We start from the raw sequence: 21,783 nt of genomic DNA, 5'->3' as shown, positions 1-21,783 counted from the left end.
GAAAAACCCTCCTCCCCGCTTCGAGATGCCCCCACCTCTCCCTGCCCCTCCAGGGACAAGCAACCTCCGCCGCGCTCCGCCCCCACCGCCCCCCCCAACCCACCCAGGGGGTGGCGAGGATCTCCGCGGGGCGAGGGGGGGCAGCCGCGGGGCAGGGGGCTCCGGCCGAGCCCTCGCTGCCCTCCCCGCCGCCGTCCCGCCTCCGGGGGTGTCCCCGGCGGCGGGTCCCGCCCAGGTAGCGACGGAGCCGGGGCGGCCCCCGGGGCTGCCCCCGCCCCCGGCCCGCCCCCGGCCCGCCGCTCCATCCCGGGATGGGCCGGCCGAGCTGACAGTCGGGCTCGGCGGCCGCCGCGGGCGCATCCACCGGGCACTGCCCGCCGCCGCCGCCGCTCCTGCCCGGCGCCCACCTGCGGCGGCGGCTGCCCCGGCCGGCGGGGGGGTGGGGGGGAGCTGCCGCCGCCGGCCCCGCTCGCTCTACCCCTGCCTGTCCTCCAGGATGAGCCCGGAGTATTTCCTGCGCTCCTTGCTGCTCATCATTCTCGCCACCTTCTCGGCCAACGCCAGCAACTGGCTGTGAGTAGCAGCGGGGCGAGAGGGGGGGGGGGGCGCCGGCACTTGTTGGTACCCCCCGGAGGGGGGGTGGGTTGGAGCAGGTGCCGCCGGGGTTCGAGCAGCATCGGGGCGCGAGCCCCTGTAACGATGAGCGTGGTACCCGGCGGGGCATCGGGCTCCTGTCCCCGCTGCGCCGGGGACCCGCCTGACCCCCCCGAGCGGTGGCAGTGGGGGTCACAGCCCGCACCCCCGGGCAGGTGGGCTGCGGGGGATGCCGGCCCTCCCCAGCCACTCCGGTCCGGTGTCTTAGACTGATCGGACAGGGGCTGGTCGTTGAGCCCCCCATCCCCTTTTTGTCTTTAAGTTGTGAGCCCCGGGCCACGCCGGGGCCGGGCGGCGGTTGGGGCATCGAGTCAGAGCAGGGCCCGAGGGTCGGTGAGGTGCGGCCCCAGGGCCAGCGGCCCAGGGGAGGACTGGGCAGGGCTGGGGCGACCGAGCCCGCCGGCCGCGGGGACCTGCGGTGGGAGGGCTGTCCGCGCCTCGGCCCCCCGTCCCCAGCGGGAGGACGGGTGCTGGGGGGCTGTTGAATGCCGCGGAGGAGCCGGGTGACATGGGGAACCCGCTGAACAAACACCGAAATAATGTGTAAGGTAAACAGGGGCGGAAATAGTTCTGGAAAATTCCTGCGTGTTTGCCAAGGCGGTGGGACTGTCTTATGGGGAGACCACCCCCCCCCCCACTCAAGGCAGCGGGGATGGAGCATGACAGCACCTTCCCACCTAACTTCGAACAAAAGCACCGGTTCCTCTTAATGAACGTACTCTGGTGGGAGATGGCGCTGCCCCTGCTCCCTTGTTGGCTCGTGGGGGCTAATTAGTTCCTGGCGCACGCACCCAGCGACCCGCTCTCGGGCTGGGAACGTGGGCTGCCGCCGTCTCACCTCCCCAGGTCGCCATCGGTGAGGGCAGGTATGCCACGGCCGGGCAGGGAGCCCCTGGGGCTGCCAGCCTGAAGGACCCGAGTGGCTCGTGCTTCTCCCAACACCTGCACTCAGGTGGGCACATCCCCTACGCAAGGAGTCCTCTCCGCACCCACCTACGGCTCCCATCTCGCCTGCCTTTCGATTCGGCTCGCTGGAGGCTGTGGGATGTGGGTGGCTTTTGGAGGATGCTCCCTGCACCTGGGGAAAGCACCAGGTCAGCAGCATTCCCCAAGTGTCCTCCCCGTGGGAAAAGGTCGGTAGCTGCCTGGGATGCGTTAGGGCTTAGTCCTCCTCCCCTCCTCCTTTGCCAGATGGAGCGACTTGCGCGCCACGCGTCTCCGGCAAGTGGTGGGTGGATCATAGCAGCTATCAAGGTGGTCTTTTAAGCTGTCACGCTTCTGGTGAAGGTATATTGGGAACTGTGGGTGTGTTGTTCCTGCAGGGAGAAAGTCTTGCTAAGGGAGCGCTGTGGGATGATGGCAGGTCCCTGGAGAGAAGCAGCCTCAGCTGCCCTGGGACTGGCGCAGGGGAATGCCTGGCAAAGGGGGATTTCGTGAGTGAGGTCGATAAGCTGCCCGGCACGGGTGAACAGAAGTGGGACCCCCCCCGGTCCCCGGCACCGCACACAGCTGGGATCGTATTTGGGAAGTTGGGGCGGAGGGTGGATGGCCGCGATAGACCGGGAGGGCTGTGTGCAGCCGGCCGTGCTGGCAGAGCGAGGGGTGGGCGCGGGGGGCTCGGCGGCGGGAGAGCGGAGGGCTCATTCCTGCCAACAGGGGAGGAAAAGCAGATACATTTCAGTGCGTTTGAAAGGAAAGGGTTCAACTTTTTTTGATGTTGCAAATGTATCGTGATAAAAGGATCATCCCCCGCTCGGTGCTTTTTATTCTTTGCCTTTAGGATTAAGACAATTCCCATTGTTTATCTTCTCACATCAGAAACAAAGGCTGCCGGAGGCAATAAACAGAGTTAGAAGGATCCCAGGAGTTATCAGATATTCGAGGAATGAGTGTGCCTCGTACCTCTTCACGAAGCCACACGTGTGTGTGGGCTCTGGTGTGCTCTGCTCTATCACAGAGCTGCCAACCCGCGCCCAGCACACCGGGGCCGGATCCAGCCGTGCTGGGCACATATTTCTGCGCATAGGTGTGTGTGCTGGGTGGCAGTGCACGGTGAAGTTTGCTTTTCCAGAAACCTGCTGGATTAGTGATTAAGCTCAGTTGTGACTTTTTTTTTTTTTTTTCTCCCCTAAAGCTTCTTTCGACCTGTCCAGACTCGCATTCCCCCAGCACTTCGGAGAGAGCTGCTTGCAACACTTGAGCTGAAGTTTTTCTGTAAGCCTGGCTTTGTGGGGAAGGGCTCGTTTTGGCCATGCAAATGGTGTCCTCTGAGACACCCCATGTAAAAGGGAGACAGTTGTAGCTATCACTCGGAGGGACCGCTCTGCTACAGCGACCGCTGAGCTGTAAGGGACTTTGCCAAATCTTTTCATTAAACAGACCGAGCTACTTCTCTTTGGTTAGGAAGCAAATCTCAGGTGTGTTTTCTCAGTGTCTGAGTTTGGGGAGTCGCTGCTTGGCTTCCTGCCTATCCAGAAAACCTCTGTTCTCCAAATCTGAAGAGATGTTCTGTGCCTCCTTCTCATGAAAACCTAAGGCTTGATTTTCGCCCTGCCCTTGGAGGCTCAGAGAGTTTTAAAGCTTTTCCTCCTGCCTCTTCAGGCACAGAATTGTAAAATTAAATAAAGGGCTGTAGTTAGTGCCTTTTACATCTAGCTGGTTGTGCGCAGGAAGGTCCCTCTGGCTTCTGCTTTATCTCTGGAGGAGTCCAGGGACGTGCTTTATACAGGGGAAATAGCTGAGTTACTTCCCAAAGCAACTCACATTTCACAGACTTCATTCAGCTCTTGAACCTGCGCATGCAGTAATGTGGTTGAATTTGGAAGCGTGTTCTCTCAGTGGTCCAAAACCATCCTGATGCTGGGGGTGTGTTGTAGAGGGTTTCAGCCAAAGGAGCACCTCACAGCATGGGAGCACCGGGCTCTGGTTTCAGTGGGAGGTTAGGGACGAGCAGTCATTTAGTTAGTTATTTATTCAATTATTTTTCTATTTTGGAGGGAGGGAAGCTCACCTGAAGAGATGAACTCGAAAATGTGTAAAGTGGAGTGAGGATGTGAGCATCTACTAACTGCATGTGGCACTGGGGCTGCTGAGCTCTATAGCTGTTTGGGTGGTTTGAATGAGGAGAGCCAAATCCCATGCCTGGAAAGCTTTGGATACAGCAGGGCGGGGGTCCTTTATGGGGGCACCCCTGGGTATCAAGCTATTTGATAGTCAGTACAGCCACTCTCCATTTTCTTGCAGCTAAAACTGGCTTTGGAGGAGGCTCTCCATGTGTACGCTGGATAGTCTGAGATGTGGTTGTGCCGCTGCAGAGCAGGGTGTGCCACTAGCAGCTCTGTCTACCCCCTATTTACAGGGGCTTAAAGCTTCCGTCCGGGCTTGAGACTTGGCTTAAAGGGCCAGGAACACAGATGGGCTTTTAAACGCTTTAAAAAATTGAATCTGAGCACTCTGGGAAAGTTTGAAGACCTTGCAAGTGTCTGAACAAGCCGGGCTAAGCAGCTGCTCTCTAACAGTAACTTTTGAGGGCTGGAGAGGGAGGGATAAAAGGAGTTTGGGTTTCTCTGGCCCCCTTTCATCTGAACATCACAAGGTGCTTCGCAAACTCGGGGCCCGATTCTTCATGCTCATCCCTACCAGCTTGTCAGTGCGGATGTTGCAAGAGCAGCCTGAATGCTCATTTTGTGATGGTTTGGGTCATTGTGCGACGTAGAGATTTTGGGAAGAGTGTTTGAGTCCTACATCTGTATCCCTCGGGTTTTAAACCCGAGTTGATTTTTTTTTTTTTTTTTTTTTTTTTTTTTTTTTTTTAAGGTGAGTCTCCCCAGTTTTGGTAGCAGGGAGAGCTCGTTTTGCTTTGAGCCTGGCTTGGTTTAATTTTGTGCAAGATTCTTTGCATTGTCGTTGCGACCCTCCCGTTTTTCACCTGGTGGGGAAGCCGCTGATTTGGCAGGTGCAGCTTAGCTCCAGGGCAGAGCTGCTCCTGCCAGCCCCGCTCCCCTCCCCACGCTCTTGGGTTTTGGTGTGAGGACAGCGTCGGGAAGGTTCCCCGGTCACGTCTGCTCTGGCAGTCAGGATGGTGGGTTGCACCGGTCGGGTGCGGAGAATTTCCTTGCTTTGTGGGCTGCTGTGGGTTGGACAAGCTGCTCTGCACTTCTGGGGTGCGCAGGGCTCCTTTGCATCGCCCTGTGGATCCTGCCGGGTCCACGAGGTTGGGGCATGCAACCAGTGACACCCATTCCCCAAGGGTATGGGAAGGGAGACTGAAACCAGCAGCCTCCACTGGAAATAGATTTTAATTTATATTTACTTATTTATTTATGAGTGTTGCCACTTTTGACAAAACCAGCTAATTTTAGCTCAGCGATGAAAATAGACTGGCTTCAAGGGTTGCATCCTGCAGACTCAAGAGACCTCTGCTGATCTTGGTGCTGGACTTCCAACCAGTTTGGCTTGTCTCCGACCTCTGGTCCTGTCTGGCTACGTTTGCCAGGGTATAGGAGGGACCGGTGCTCTGTGCCTCCTCAGCAGTGATGGGCATTTCTGCCTTTTCCTAAAGAAGCCTCAAATAAAACTACACCCCAGTCTTTAGCCACAGAGCCTTATTCTAGGGAGGATAGAAATGAGATAAAACCACCCTGCACCCCATGTTGTGCAGAATCAGATCAGCTCCAAATATGAGCAACAGCAAGAAGCAGATTTCTTTTTTGCAATGGTTTGCTATGACTCCGTGAGTCAGAACTGGACTTTTGCATTGAAGCAAAAAAAGTGTTTATGTTAGTCTGCTGAGAGCTACTGTCCTCTCAATTAATTCGTCCTTGCAGATGGAGAGAAGTGCATTACAGCCATTTATTTGGGCTTTCTTAAAATGATGAAATTGCTGAGCAATCCTGGAGGTTAACAGTTTCCAGGAGGTTTTCCCGTATTTCCCTACAAATGTAAGGATGCTGGCTCTTACAGTACTTGGTGATTTTTTTTCTTAAAGCTTGAAAGCCTTGGGAATCCACAAAAATCTCAGTCATCCAAGGCTGCTCAAATGGCAGAGCCTGCTCTGGATACAAAGTGCAGGTAAACCTCTGTTTGGCTCCAGCCCCAGGGTGTCTGCCCCCCACGCCTGTGGGTGACCCCCAACAGCATCCTCCAGGCTCTCCAGGAGCTGTGCCACGGGCTGTTGAAGTTTGCAGCTGGGAAGGTGGTGTGCAGGATCTGGCTGGCTCAGCAGAACTGGAGCCAGTATTGTGCTTTCATGAAATTACTTGGGGGAAAAAATTAATTGAGTATCTTGGCCGATGGAGAGCAGCCTGGGGTCTGTTGCAAGTTGGGTGAGATCAAACTAATCCCGCAGAAGGCTTCTCTCGCCACGTATTTGCAAATTCTGATCGAAACTAAAAACTCATCAGATTTTCTCCAACCAGGTCTAGCCTGAAGCGCTGCACGAGGGGAATTCCCACAGAGCTCAGCCTGGTGGCCTGCACTTGCCTCCTCTTGCAACAAGGCATTGCTGTTGTACTCCAGCCCGGAGTCTATTGATGTATAAAGGAAGATGCAGCACAGGCCTAAGCAAATTTCCAAAGTGGATGCCGCTCTCAGGGTCTTCCCAGCTTCCACCCTGGTCTTCCCCACCACAAAGTGGAGATGTTGCCCGGTGATGCTCAGAAAGCCAAGAAGCATCACTGGCTTGTGTCCAGCAGCTGGGCCAGCTCGCTGTCCCCAGAAACTTGTGATCGGGGATGCAGGGTACCACCCACCAGCGCATGGGTAGATGGGTGTCTGCTATGTGCACATGGTGTTCCGAGGTGTGGGGGTACAGGATTTGAGCTATAGAGTCACCTTTGAGCTCAGGCAGTGGAGCTGCACACTCAGGTCTGTTGGCAGGTAATGGTGAGCATGGCAATGCCTCCTCTTGGGAGACTGTTTTGGCAGCTGTTAATTGGAGGTGGAGATTAAGGTGTGAAAAGCCTGATTTTAGCCAAGAGATGAAATGTGCAGTAACTGTGACAGGAAGGACTGGGCCAGAGAACTGCTTTTCTTCCAGGGAAGAAAACAGACAGGCTCTCAGACGATGACTTTGTAAATCATGGTTTACACTTTAAAAAGGATAGAAAGGCAGGGTATCTAAACCCAGGAGGGGGGTGCCTGGCCTCTGGGAGGGACACGTCCTGCTGCAGAGCCATCAGCTGGATAAGCGCAACCTTGCCAGTTGCAGGTCCCCGGCAGATCCTGACAGGAATGTGCCCGGGCTGTCAGACCTGCTGAACCATGCCAAGGATGTGGGTGGTACCTACGAGCCTGGCCCTGTTGGCACAGGGAGAGTGGTACTCGGCCCAGCATGTGACACCACGAGAAAGCACAAGGGTTCTCTACCTCACCTAGAGCATCCTTTGACCTGCCAGCCCTACGACATCTCCCCATGCCTTCTCTCTGCTTCAAGGGAAAAGCAACAAGGAGAAGAGATCCCCTTCTCCACAGCTACAGAATGGCTCCTTGCGGTGCCTGGTCACTACCTCTGTCTGCATGCATCTGTCTATCTTCATGCACTTTTGGTTTTTCTGTCCTAAACAAGCCTTTTTTTCTTTCTCAGAAGAAACCCGTCTGCACAAGGCAGTCTCAATCCTAAGCACGACCCTGAGTCGCTGGCTGACCGTACGTCCAGCCTCAAGAGGCACTGAGATGCGCTGCTGATCCAGGCTGGCTGTGTTCCTCCACAAGTAGGGAAGATGTTTGCAGAGTCTGCCTCTCGGAGAGGAGTGGAGCTGAAGCATCTTTGCAATTTTAGACTTGAACAAGCCTTTTGTGGCCTTGGCCAAGGCAGGTATCCCAGGCAGGTTGAGTGTTTGCTGAACAGGCTTCTGAGCTCATCTGACTTCTCAGCATCTCTAAGTGATATATCAGTGATGCCACTGGCCTGGGTCTGACTGTTATCTTCAGAAAAAATAGTCCCAAAATGAGACAATACAAGGAGTTCTCGCACTTGAAACTGATTTGTTTAAATAAAAGAAACACCAAAAACTTCTGCTTTCACCAAGACATCTGCTACATCTTCCCTGACCCGCCTCTATTAAGAATTTGTCAATTACTCAAATTTCCACACCTTCCCATGGCAGGGAATCTCCTCCCCTCTCCTTCTGGGTCTATCTGCCAACCAGGCTCTTCCAGTGTCTTCTTGTAATTCCACCAATTACTCTTCTTCCTGAAATTATTATAGTTATTTTTATTTAAGTAGAGCTTTCCCCTGACCCCCCTCCCTGCCATTTCAAAGCTCCCTGGATTTGAGGTTTCCTTATTTGCCATCTTGCAGGGTGGATCAACTGCAGCTCCTTAAATTGCGGGGCTTCAGTTTTGATCTATGGATGGAAAAACGAGGAACGGCTTTCCCTTAGTTCTGTGTTAAATCAATGACTTTTTTATTAAAAGGGAGCTTGTTCTGCAAGTGAGTTGCCTGGATATAAAAGCAGGGAAAAAGAAACATAAATGCCATGATGAAGCAAGAAGACAAAACTTGAACTAATGGCTTGGGAGGCAGCTCACCCCTTGAAACTTTCTTTGCCCAATCTTGGAAAAGGAAGAAAATATGCCATTATTTGGTGGGGTTTTTTTCCACAAGTAGGGCTGTTCTGAGGCTGCATGTGACTTAAGTCATAATCTAGAGCTCTGTGCAACTGCACAGCAATGAAGATGTGATATTAGGATGCAGATTTGCACTGAGACCTTGCAGAGGGCAGGAACTGTTGGGATTCCTCCTGTTGTGCCTCTTGCCGTGTGTACAGATAGACAAAGGCTTTGCGGTTTTTACCACCTCAGTCCAGGAAAAGGAAGTTTGGAACAAAGTCCTCATTAACCTACAGTGCTAGAGCCAGGTTTCCATGGTGACCGTGGGATGCTGCGGAGGGGTTTGGTGCCTTGCTTGGTCTCCACAGCCCTGAGAAACACTCTGAGTTGTGGGGTGGAACCGTCTTTGAGTGCTGGTGAGGGCAGAGCATGTTTCCCAGCTCTTATCTCGCCTTTCAGCAGGCCCAGAGAAGGGAAAGGGAGCGAGATGTTCCTGCCTGGTGCCCCTGAATAGGGTGTGGAGAGATGCCATGTGAAAGCCTCAAAGCTGAGGTCCTTCAGCAAAGGTCCTTCCTTGCATCCTTGCATCCCTCCTGGACCAGGGACCAGATCAGAGCCTCCCGCCCCCAAAACAAACCCAAACTTTTTTGGAAAGCAGCGATGGTGCTCATGGGATGTAGGAGACTGGTAGCAAACAGGCTGTCTGGGGCTGTGGTGTTCTAGGCACAGTTTCCCCCATCCCCAGGGAGGAGCAGACGTGCACGTGCTGAGGAGGGATGATGGTGCACAGAGGACCTGCAGTGGGGGAGAGGCCAGAGCGCTGTTCTGGATAGCTTCATCTTATTTGCCTGCCTTGCAAAACAAATTACCAGACCTGTTCTTGGAGAGTTGTAGCTATCTTTGAAGCATCCTGGGCCTTCATTTTAGCATCCCAAACAGCATTAAATGCTTGTTGGGGAGGCATCTTATCAGGCGCATCTACTTGGAAAGGCTTGAAAGGCTCTTGTCATGCTTTTCTTCATGTGTTCTTTGAATTTATAGCTCTGCATTGCCTGGAGAATCCCACCTAGCTGGGAAATATATTAGAAAAGGAGGTGATGCCCCCATCCTGAGCAGAGCTGATATTAATGGGACTGTTACACCTGCGGCAAAGCTCTCTCCTGCCAAGGTGCCTGCAGTTGGACTGGGCACTGACTCAACGGCAGGACCGGCTGTGCTGCTTTGCAGGAGCTGGTTCCCTGGTATGATAAATGCTGCTTAAGTTGCAGGAGGGGGGGGGGGAAGCCAAAGCAGTACAAAGGGTTAGTACTGGAGGCTGAATCTGGTTTCCTTGGCTTCCAGGCTCAAAGCTGATCAACCAACCCATGGTGTCTTGGGGTGAATCTCACTGCTCTGCTGTGTGTCAGCTTCCCCATGCCCAAACCAAAGTGATGGCTGGAGCTGGAAGGGGACAGAGCTGTAACAATCACTCCAAGTTTGCTCAGCATCAAACATCCTCACAGCCCCCAGGGGTGGTTTGCTGCCTTCATCCTGGGTCAGCCAAGTGCAGCGAGATGCAGGAACATCAATTGCTGCACCCTGTGTCCGGGACCGCAGCACAGGGACACTCACTGCATGGTGTGGGGGCCAGTCCTGGGTTTGTCCACGGTGGGGTTTGTAAGACAGCCATGTGCATGGCTGGTCCTCTGCAAACAGGGCTGTGCCCTCGGAGGAGCAGAAAGCCTTGGGCAAAGATGCTTAGCTGGTATAAAGGCTAGAAAAAAACTTGGCTCTGAAACCACGGCAGACTGCCACTTCCCACTGTCCGAGAGGCATTGCATCAAGTGATCTCCACGCACAAGGAAAGCTGAATGCTTTTGACAGCTCGCCATGCAGACTCCCCACGGACGCTGCAAGCCAAGCCAGCTTTCTCACCATCTCCCACGGCCCCCCAGTTGTAAGCGTGAAACCAAGCTGGTGAATAATTCTGCTGATGCACAGAAGAGAAAATCCTGTTCTCTCCTCCTGGGGCAGACTGGCAGGGCTAATGGGAGGAAGAGGCTGTGACAACTTGATTTTGTGGCTGAAGTCAGCAGATCTGGCTCTTGGTACACATGGGAACAGGCAGGGAGCAGGAGTCACTTTTGCACAGTCACTTCTCGGAGGCGAGCAGTGCTTCAAAGGAAAAATCCTTAGCAGGATGTCGCAACTTGGGAGGAGGAGGAAAAAAACAAGCAAACAAAAAAACCCACAAGCTCTGTAGGGCTGGGAAATGCAGAGTCAAGGAATGAGGTTTCCAGAAAGCCTTTGCTTGGTACTCACATCTCTTGGTGCAGATGAGGTAGCAATGTGAGCTGACACTGGCAATTCCCGGGGACGTTAAAGCTCGGTCTGGTCAGCGGGTGAAAGCATGAGTTTTGCCTGTCCGGTGCAGGGGATACCCCTGCTCTGTGGCAGGACGGGGCTCCACCGGTGGCAGTGTCACTTAAACCGGGTGCCAGCAGCTGTGGGAAGGAGGGAGTCTCAACAAGCACATTCTGGCACAGGCACAGATAGAGGCTCTGAGATTATCCAACAGCCTGACCGAGCTGTGTGGGTCTATTTTAAAATCCTTCAGGGATTTTAAGCTGGGGCATGGGCAAGCATGCAGGGCACGGTGGGTTACTGGGATGTACAGGATGGACCATCGTGCCCGTGATGCCAAGAGCTTGCGGGGTGCTTGCTCCCCTTTACCCTAATGCTGACACTCAAGAGCAGCTCTGTAACTCTTTCTGCTGAGAATGGGGTGATGGAAAGCAGAGCATGTGGTCACCTCCATGCTGGGCCAGTCTTTTTCAGGTCAGCAAAGACCTCACGGACATGTTCACAAGCCAAGCTGCTGAAGGAGGTGCCCGGCATCTGCGGTTTTGTCCACGGCAGGCTCCTGACTCTGTCTTCCCAACTTCAATCCCTTGCTTGAATACCAAGTGACAGGAAACCTGGCAGCTGCCCGAGGCCCTCCTTGCCTACTGGGGGCCGGGGGGAGCTAAAAGCAGGCTCCAGGAGGGAAGTGGTTTGGAGGGCGATGTTTGTTGGTGATGAGCACATAGCCATGCTGCGGGAGCAGTGTGGCAGCTGGAGCTGGCAGCCAAGCGCCTGTCCTGCTTGTTTTGGCTGACTTCAGAGACCTCTGGCTTTTCCTAGTAGCACTTGGATGTGCCGGTACTCAGGAGACCTGACCGGGCACATTCAGACAACACCGAAAATATCTTCCTTGCAGGCAATAGAGGCAAAGGGGAGCCAGCAGCTGGGCTCCCCAAGAGACAGGCAGCCAGGCTGCAGAGGGATGGCTGTTTTGCTTGGGCTTGCTCTCTGCTGGCCAGAAACGCATCCTGCGGAGCCACCGCGGTGGCACATTTAAGGTGACCCCCCAGATGGGCACCAGCCTCTGCTGTGGAGGGGAGGAGAGAAGCTCTCCTCACTGTCTGCAGTGTGGGCTGTCCCAGCTGAACATGGGCTGGTGCTCCCCCACCCCTTGCCTCCTAACCAGTTGTGCTGGCTGTTGCGGCAGGTACCTGGCAAAGCTGTCTTCCGTGGGGAGCATCTCCGAGGAGGAGACCTGCGAGAAACTGAAGGGCCTGATCCAGCGCCAGGTGCAGATGTGCAAGAGGAACCTGGAGGTGATGGACTCGGTGCGGCGTGGGGCCCAGCTGGCCATCGAGGAGTGCCAGTACCAGTTCCGCAACCGCCGCTGGAACTGCTCCACGCTGGACACCCTGCCCGTCTTTGGCAAGGTGGTAACACAAGGTGAGCTGGGAGGACGTGTCCTTAGGGTGACGTTGCACGGGGGAATGGCTACAACAGCAGGCCGGTGGGCTGCAGGCGGGTTTTGTTTGTTGGCCCCTGAGTCAGTGGCTGGAGAGAGCAGGGAATGACCCAGTGCTGAATCTTGGGGTTGACGGGTCTTCCCTGGGCATTTCAGCAGGGCTCTTTGGACTGTATTGGGGGCAGCATATCCAGACCCTTGCAATTCCTCAGCTGCTGGGTGCTCCCTCTCCCAAACCTTTTTCACACCCAGCGGGTGCCCACTGCATGGAGTCACCAGCCCGGGGCATCCTGAGAGCCTGGACCTTACAAGGACATGCCAAGTTCAAGCGGGGACCCTAAAGTCGCCCTGCTGTCTAATCTCTTCCCCGCCAAGCCCAGGAGCTTCACTCCACAAAGCCGTGGCTGCATTTATTCAGTCTCTTCTCCAGGCAGCACCAAAGCGGTGACTGCTGCCAGCCTGGCGTGCTGCTCTCGAGTGGAGCCATCTGTGGGCAAGACCTTGGGAGGACAGCCCTCTGCCGCCCGATGCGAGTAAAACACGCGGCAGCTGGACCCTCCAAGGACAGCATCATCACCCGCCACCACCCAGCTGCCAGCCTTCAGGGGCGATTTATGGCCAGGGCAGCCCCCAGCCCCTCTGATCCCAGCTGCAGGCAGGCGTTCCACAGCACAGGGATGTGATCAAACCAAGCAAGGACCCAAAGCATCGGGGTGAGGAGACCGAGAGGAAAGCCCCTCTGCAAGCCTTGGAGACCACCGAAGCGGCCCTGCCTCCCCTCAGGTGCCACTGATGCACCCTCTCACTTCCCATCCCAGGACCCATAGACAAGCCTCCCCCCCGCCCCGGCTCCTTGTTTGACTTTCCTCCCCTCAACACAGGGGTGAAGATCTCTTCTTGTGAAGGTTCAGGGACTGGAAATACCAGAAATACCAGAAACTAAAAGTCGTCTCTTTTTAGGCAGCCACAGCACAAACCGACCAACATGATCCTACTATTAACCTCGATTAACTTGGAGACGGTTCAGTCCCCACGCTGGCTGGGTCCTCCCCAGCCACTGCTGCCTGGGCCAGATTACAGCTGGGCCACCAAAGTCTGGGCTGCGACCACCAAAGTAGCTGTCCTCTGTGCAGCTGGCAAGCTGGGGTGATGTCTGCTCACAAGCCATCCCCCTTCTTCTACCCCAAGCACGGGACTACCCCAAATGCCAACCCTCCTCGCTCAGAGACAGAGGAGCCGTGTCCTCAACCAGCCTTGGAGGACGGTGGGGATTTGGGTGTTGCAAGAGCTGCTCCCTGGCCATGCTGCCCTGTGTGTTTCTGCCCAGGGATGTCCCGACTTCCCAAACAAGCTCTTCCTAACCGTGTGGCCCCACCTAAGGTAGACGCAAGAGGTGGGAAGGGGCTGCACCCTGGGGACCAGCATGGTTTTGCAAGGTGCTCTGGGAGCAGAGCGAGGTTTTTCAGGTTAATCTGGGAGGTGCTGAGAGCTACAGGACCCTGTGTGAGAGGATGGCAAGGATCTGCAGCTGCAGAGGGTGTTCCTGGATGTGGAAAGCAGCCCAACTATTTTGGATGCAGGAAGGATTTCATGGCAGAGGTGCCCTGCAAACACCAGGCAAGACAGTCTCTCCATATAAGCTCTGGAGACCTCTCCCCACACTGGCCATACAGCCTTTGTAGCTCCCTTCTTGCCAAGTTATAATTTGTCCATCCCATTCATGTTTTTAACCTTGTGGGGCAGCTCCCAGCTCCTTCACTATTGTGAGACAGAGCTCTCACTGCTGCCAATGATCTCCCAGTGCTGAGGTGTCTCTGCTGAGACTGGTCCAGGCTTGGCACTAAACAAACAGCATCTGTGGGAGTGGGGAGGATGAGTGTCTTGTATGGGGTACCCTATCTCGGGAGGAAGACTGTCATGATTTGAGCCCAGAGGGCAACTGAGCACCACGCAGCCATTCACTCACCCCTTTCCCCGCAGGAATGGCAAGGAGAAAATAAAGCAAAAGGCTCAGGAACTAGGGAGGCTCACCCATTATGGTCTCGGGCAAAAGACAGATTTGTTAGGGGAAGAAAAAGAACATCACTTTAATTCACACTAACAACAACTACAGACAGAGCAGGACAGTGAGAAGGGTTACCACATCTTAAAAACACCTCCCCCCACCCCTCCCTTCTTCCCAGGCTCAGCTTTGTTCCCGATCTCGCTACCTCCTCCTCCTCCTCCCCAGCAGTGCAGGGGCAAGGAATGGGGCGTGCAGTCAGTCCCACCACTCCTTCCACCTCGGGGGGAGGTCTTCTTGCAGTCTCCCCTGCTCCAGCACCATGTCCCTCTCATGGGACATGGTTCTCCACAACCTTCCTCCAGCATGAGTCCTTCCCACGGGATACAGCCGTTCCCATGCTGCTCCAGCACGGGTCACCCCCACGTGTTTCAATCCGCCCAGCACTGAACTACAGCAGCAGGGGCCGCTTCTCCCCTCAGAGTCCTGGCCTTCAGGCACAGCCACCTGCTCCGCTGTGGGGTCCTGCCCAGGCTGCAGGTCAGGTTCTGCTCCACTGCAGACCTCCATGGGTGGTGGGGCCCTGCCATCTCACCCCGGGATACAGGGGAGTCCAGCTCTGGCACACCTCCCTCCCTTCCTCCTACTGACCTTGGTGTTCACACAGGTGTCCTTTCATAACTTCTCACAACTCCCACTCCTCCTGCCGGGTTCCCCTCCTTAAATACGTTATCACAGAGCACAGCCACCATCACTAATTGGCCTGGCCTTGGCCAGAGGTGGGTCCGACTTGGAGCTGGGGGAGCTTCAAGAAGCTTCCCGCAGGGGCCGCTGCTGTAGCCCCTTCTCCCACCACCAAAAACCCCACCACGCAAACCCAGCACAAAGAGACAGAGCAAAGGGCTTGACTCAATGGGTCTGCATAGCGTGTTTTGCCAAGAGCCAGTTTTTCAAGGGGATTTATGTGCAGCACCAGCATTAGGAGGGAAGAGGAGCAGAGACACACACAACAGCCCACCATGAGCCTTTGGCAACCTGGCTGCACCCCTCCAGAAAGCCCTCTCATGTGCATTGGACTTGCTGCCACGTTTCCCACCATCATTTGTGCTGTTGCAGGGACACGGGAGGCAGCATTCGTCTATGCCATCTCTTCGGCAGGGGTGGCCTTCGCAGTGACCCGAGCCTGCAGCAGCGGCGAGCTGGACAAGTGTGGATGTGACCGCACGGTGCAAGGGGGCAGCCCGCAGGGTGAGCATGCAAAATGGGGGCAACCAAGTGGGGATGCAAAATAGCCAAGCATAGAAATGCTCAATTTCTGGAGCCACCCAGAAAGGAGGAGAAAATTTTTAAAAAAACGCACCTCCTGCTAGTCTGTTAGTCCACTTGCATCCCTCAAAAATGCACCTGGGAGCATCGCCCATGGGGCAGAGAAAGCATCTTCTCCATGTGTCCCCCAGAGCCATACTCCCCAGCTTCCCCAGTCCCCTAAGCAGCCCCACAAGTGGGCAGCAAGACAGAAGAGGGGCAAGGTCAGCTGTATTTTAGGAAGAGCAGGGCTGGACAGGATGAGAAAACAGCCTGGCTGCATCTGTCTCATCCATGCTCTCTGCCTTAGGCTTCCAGTGGTCGGGCTGCTCCGATAACATCGCCTACGGCGTGGCCTTCTCGCAGTCCTTCGTCGATGTCCGCGAGAGGAGCAAAGGGGCCTCTTCCAACAGAGCATTAATGAACCTCCACAACAACGAGGCAGGGAGGAAGGTAATGGTGAGGGGGAAAGCTGGTGGGGCTCTGCAGCATCCCGGCTGGGCTCTGCAGCCATTGCTTGAGCAATTCTGGCTTCATTTAATCCCTCAGCTCACATGCATCAAGTGTCGCTTTCTGCACAACCCTTCCAGACCCCATACATTGCACCCTTCTTGCCGTGTTCAGCCCCAGCTGACCGTCCCACCTTGTTTCTTCTGTCTGTTCCTCTAGGCCATCCTGAACAACATGCGGGTGGAGTGCAAGTGTCACGGCGTGTCAGGCTCGTGTGAGTTCAAGACGTGCTGGAAAGCCATGCCCCCCTTCCGCAAAGTGGGCAACGTCCTGAAGGAGAAATTCGACGGTGCCACGGAGGTCGAGCAGAGCGAGATCGGATCCACCAAAGTGCTGGTGCCCAAAAACTCCCAGTTCAAGCCGCACACGGACGAGGACCTCGTCTACCTGGACTCCAGTCCCGACTTCTGTGACCATGACCTCAAGAACGGGGTGCTGGGCACCAGTGGGCGGCAGTGCAACAAGACCTCCAAGGCCATCGATGGCTGTGAGCTGATGTGCTGCGGCCGGGGCTTTCATACGGACGAAGTGGAGGTTGTGGAAAGATGCAGCTGCAAATTCCACTGGTGCTGCTCCGTCAAGTGCAAACCCTGTCATCGGGTGGTGGAAATCCATACGTGCCGGTGATGCATGGAGGGAAGCGCCCATCCCTCCCCCTCTCTAACTGATCCTGCTTCTCCCTTGCCCCACGGCCAGGACTGAGGAAGTAACCCAGATGCTGCAGGGAGAGCGCAGCTCTTTACAGAGACAGACCCCCAGAGGAAAACAGATTTTAAAGAAAAAAAATATTTAAAGTTTAAAAAAATTCATCATTGTTGGCTTTTTTTGTTTGTTTGGTTTGGTTTGCTTGCTTTATTTATGGCTGCAGCCAGAGCCCCTCAGTGTCCTGTGCCAGCAGGGACATGTCTGCTCTCAGCAGCTGGCTGGGGACCTGCGTGATGCCTGCTCTCATCGGACAAGCTCCCGCTGACTCTGGAGCGTTGCGAATGGGAGGTGTTTAAGCCGTGGCTAGCATTAGGCACCCGGTATCTTCTATCACAGTTATTTTTATTTAAGGCATGTGCTGAGCATCCCAGAACACTGCTTGCCTTGGCTGAGCCATGGGAGGGGATGGAGCGCAGCCAGCATCTGCAGGCAGGTGCATCGCAGAGGATGGGCAGATGGTGACGGAGTGGCACCTTCCCTGGGAGTTAAGCTCGATGCAGGGAGAGCCCAGCCAGGGTGATCAGTATGTGAGGGGGATGCGGGACATTCCTGCATCCCCCTGTTGTGGGATGCTCAGTGGCCTCCTGGGTGTTGGATGGATTTAGGAGCAGCTCCTGTGTCCACTCTGGTTTACAGAAGCTCCTCAGCAGCTCCAGGGCTGTCAGAGGACACAATGGTCCCACCATGCTCCCCTTCCCCTTGCCCCCTTCTCCCCACACTTCTCCAGCATCTTGTTCAACTGGAAACTGTGAAGAGGGTCCAGAGGATCCATGGTACCTGCAATCTAATGACTCTTAATGGAGCTGAGAGCTGATGGGAGGAAATCCCAGGGGATTTCTTTTCCTCTGTCCCATAATTGTCCCTCATCAGCATCCCACAACCAGGTCTCCTCTTCTTCCTCCACACGCCTGTTCTCCTGAGGGCTCTAGGGACCGTCCCTGTCCTGAGAAAAGCAAAAAGTAGAAAGCGGAGCAATTGTCGGGAGTGGGGAAACGATGCTGCTGGGGGGAAAGGCAATGCTTATGCTCTGCCGCTATCGCTGTCTTGCCCTCGGGAAGCATGAGAGGAGGGCTGAGCTGGAGGGCTGCTGCCGTCTGTGACCCGACCACTGGGATTTAGTGCAGCAGGGCCCCAGCTGCCCCGTCTCGCTCCCCGCAGGCTGGCCTGGAGCGATGCCATGAGGATAACACGCTGTCCTACCCGCTCCGGCTTCCCCTCTGCCTGGGATCGGGTTAGTGCAGAGTCCTTGCTGCCGGGCTGCAGGACGAAATATTTGGAGAACTAATAAGCAGAGGGGCACTGTGAGGGGAGGTGGAAAGCAAACCAGTTCCAATCTCCCTCACCCACTTGTCTGCAAGTTGAGAAGCAAAAGGGGAGCAGAGAAAAACCTCAAAATGACACCTCAAGCCAACAGGAACATCTGCCCGTGCTGCGGTGAGGATTCAGCATGGGGTGGCATTGCTGAGCCCTCCTGTGCAAGCTGGGAGCTCCTTACATGGTCCAGAAAAGCCCAGAGCTGTGACCATCACCCTCTAGGTTGGAGGAGGGGGTCCTTGCAAACCTGCAGTCTTGTTTTTCTTCCTTGCTTCATCTTAAGAGGGGAAAGGTTGGGGGAACGTGCAGACGTGTGTTAAATCCTGTCTGTGCTGTGGCAGTGATGGGCTGGGGGAGAGTCTGTGGTCGCTGGAAGGTCTCCAGACACCGTCCGGCTGGAAGGCTGCTGACAACTGACTTGAAGCAGTGCAGGGCAAGGGAGGGTTGCAGAGGCATCCCCCCAATAAGCCTTGGTGCATCCCTCCTGCCTGCTCAGCCCCAGCTCCAAAACCCTTCAGCAAATGGTGCCAGGGGGACTGACACCCCAGGGAGACCCTGAGATGGAGCCACCATGGGTTGATCCACTTCAGTGCAAAGCAGAGATCTCCTCACCACAGCAGGGATTGCCTCTCTCAATGGTTGGTCAAGAGCGCAGCATCAAATCCTCACAGGGGGATCTAAGCTTCACCCCCTGCTCCATCTCTTTAGCCCCCCCAAGGCTGCAAGATCTCAAGTACCTTGGAGACTGTTCCTCCTCTTCCCAGCTCACACAGAGGAGGTCACAGACCGCAGGCCATTAGCCAAGTTTTCTGCTCACTGTCCATCTAGGATGAGGGCCAAAACTGAACAAGACAATCCAGATCAGTGTGGAGATAATCTCTGTGCACAGGATTTTTTCAAGCTGCGATGAAAGCTGAGTCCTGTAAATGTCACCCAGAGATACCCCGGCTCCGCAGCGCTCCAGCTCTTCTCACAACTGTAAATTTCAGCACCAGAGGGAGGGCAGGAAATGCCTTTTTTTCATATTTACTTTGCCTATTAAATAATGAGTTTGTGCTGAATGAGCACTGGGGTCATGTTCTCCCAGCAATCAGGCTCCACTGGGCTGTGTAAAACCAGCACGTGCCGCAGACACCTAATGGTTGTTGGTGTCCTCCTCAGAGTCCTTAGCTAGGAGGAGAGGTGCCCCATGGCGCCTCTCGGCAGTGCAAAAGGGACGCTAAGGCCGTCCTTGTCCCTCCACAGGTCCCTCCTCAGGAGATGCTGGTGTCTGGACCACAGGCTGCATTCCCGCTGCTTTCCCATCAGTGGAAGGAGAGCTTGCCCGCTAATCTTCTGCCTTAACCACTTGACACACCGCTGGCTTAAGAGGCCGCTTATCTTAGATTTCAGTCAGTCTGTGACTTCCTCCTGTTGAGAGGGCATTGATACTCATCTGCTTAAAAGAGTGCTCTCCTCCCCTGCCTGCAGCCAAGGGGCCACAGCTGCTACATGTGCTGCTGAAAGCATCTTGCCAGGAGTCTCAAGGTACATTTGGACTGGGAGGGGGCAAGAACTGCCTGTAGATGCAGTCATGGACCTGCTGTCTCTTGCGTCCGTCCCTTGCTGCGGGGTGCTGGGTTATCAGGGGATATGGTGCCAGATGCCTGGCATGCTCCAAGCTGCTCCCAGCCAGTGCGTTTCGGTTGTCCCTTGTCCTTCCACAAGCCAGGGGCACTCAGCTGCATCCTTTTCATGCCATTCCCTACAGCCTGGAGCTGCTCGCTTCAGCACTGGCTGCTGCTGGGTCCAGACTCTGCCTTGTCTCCTTTCTTTAGTTGTAGCTCTCTGGTTTTGTGCTCACCTTTCCACAGGGTTCATGGTAAAACCAATGGCTTCTCTCACTTTGGCCTCCATGGGTGGCAGGGGTTGAGGGCTGGGTTTTTTAAGTTTAACTGTTATTGCAGAAATAGGATAGTAGGACGGGAGAAAACGAGCCCTGAGCTTCCCAAAAGCTTCAAATGGCTCCTCTTTTTCCCTTAGAGGATCCCACCTCACAACCTCCCAGCTCCATCCCTTCCCCTCCCAACTCCAGCTTCAGCCCCAGGTGAGGGACTGTGTCCACTCCCCCACACCCCCTCCCAGCATAGTAGAGAAACAAAATCTGTTTCACCCTCATGCTGAAACAAGGTGCAGGGAAAAACCAGCTCTTCCCGCAATCGTGGCCAGAGCAAGACGTTCACATCCTCCTCCCCCAGTGGCCCCCAACCACTCAGCCTGTCCCCCACATCCCCATACATCCAAGAACATCCTGCTAAGCCTCTCCCCACCACTGCAGCCCTTGCCCCTGTCGCAGCCCCACAGGCTCGGCACTCAGTCCTTGTCCTCGGCCCCCTTGACACCCTCTCCCTGGTGAGCTCATCTCTCCTCTGAGGACGCGCAGGCTGATGTCTCCACCCAGCCTCTCCCACTCGTAAACCTTCCCGGATGTCCCACTGCCAACTCGAGATCATCGTGGCAAAAACAGGACACCCCCTCCAAGTCCTCCCCACCCTGCTCCAGCAGATGGGTAACTCCATGAGTTTTTCCCACTCCCCAAACTCCCAACTTCACCACCACCTTCTGCTCCTTTTTTATTCACCATTTCTCCTGGAAAACCCACCCCAAGTACCTTCAACCTCAGCTACTCCATGCTCTGGGCTTCATGTTTACCAACTCTCCACCCTCCGGCCTGAGCACAACACAGCCAAGCACATGGGCAGAGCTGATACTTTTCTCCAGCTGCTTTGGCCACATCACCCTCATGCCCTTTATTGGCCATGAACACTTTCATCACTCCCAACTATCTCATCCTTCCTCCCTGGGCATGCTCAGCCTCACCCGCCACTCTCCTCGCAAAGGCAATTAAATCACCATGGGTGACATTAATAGTGCTCATGCAGAGCATGAATTAGCGCTCGCATCCTTTCCCTCCCTTACACCATCAGCAAACATAACAACAAACCCCTTCGCATGTTCCTGCAGTGGTGATCACAGTAATTTTCCTGCGTCTCCTGCTCTCCCTTTATCCACATGAATTTACTCGCTGGCTGTAGGGAAGCCAGCTGATGAAGACAGCAGGAAACAAGAGCCTGGGACCACTGAGAAAAGATGCTTTAAGGATAGGAGGGTGTTTCTGCATGGGCAGATGTCAGAAGAGGATGAGTCCTCCTTATAGCTGCCACATCACGGGAATTGGAAATGATGGGTCTCACCTCAGTCTGGCACAAGAGCACCCATGCGGGGGTGACCATCGCTCCCACCTACACTTGCTGAAGATGTCAGTGATGTCTTGGCTGCCCGGCCACTTCCTCCACCAGCCCTGAAGCTGTGGCAGAAGGCCATGCTGAAGGACGCCCAGCGGAGCAGAGCCTTTGACAGCAGCTTGATCCCGTGACAGCGGGAGGGCGCCCAGCCAGAGCTCCTCAGAGAGGCCTCCCGACCCTGACTGCCAAAATACTGCTTTAAGTACAGGAAAATAAATTGTGCAACCTGCCTTAGACTGGATTGTAACACCCAGTACAGGCGGTGGGGGAGGAAGGGGCAGGAGCCAGGCTGAGGATCAGGCCCCACATCTCAGCGTTTAGGCTGGACCATGCTAACATCTGCCTCTTGAGCAGTGCCTGCACCAGGCGCTCTCCTCCTCGTCTCTCGCAGGTATGCCCAGGATGTTTCTGCAGCCTCAGGGGTCCCAGAGATGTGGCCACAGAGAAACCCCATCCTTGTGCCTGTGCTTGGACCTCAGGAGCCACGAGGTCCCCTAGGCTGGCCTCCTCACCTGGCAGGACATTCCTTCCCCCATCCCAACTCTGACCATTAATATTTCCTCAAGCGCATGAGCAAGGCACATCGTTGGCTGGGTGAGTCTTCACACCACTGCAGATCCCCAGCCTGCCCTGGATAGTGGCTCAACACCAGCCATGCCGTCCAAAGCAGCTAA

General features: G+C 55.3%; 1 protein-coding gene across 1 annotated transcript; it reads left to right on the top strand.

Annotated features, from left to right (window-relative positions):
* Positions 1–451: 451 nt before the first annotated feature.
* On the top strand, positions 452–16,547 carry WNT4 (Wnt family member 4). Its single transcript, XM_074924629.1, has 5 exons — positions 452–573; positions 11,735–11,970; positions 15,108–15,239; positions 15,607–15,749; positions 15,966–16,547. The coding sequence occupies exons 1-5, from the start codon at positions 497–499 to the stop codon at positions 16,431–16,433; spliced, it is 1,056 nt and encodes a 351-aa protein (XP_074780730.1). The 5' UTR covers positions 452–496; the 3' UTR covers positions 16,434–16,547.
* The last annotated feature ends 5,236 nt before the right edge of the window (positions 16,548–21,783 follow it).

The sequence above is a fragment of the Athene noctua genome, chromosome 22 (genome assembly GCF_965140245.1).
Source record: "Athene noctua chromosome 22, bAthNoc1.hap1.1, whole genome shotgun sequence".
Taxonomy (NCBI): domain Eukaryota; kingdom Metazoa; phylum Chordata; class Aves; order Strigiformes; family Strigidae; genus Athene; species Athene noctua.
Note: the sequence above shows the minus strand (reverse complement) of the source record. Positions and strands in the feature narration are given on the sequence as shown.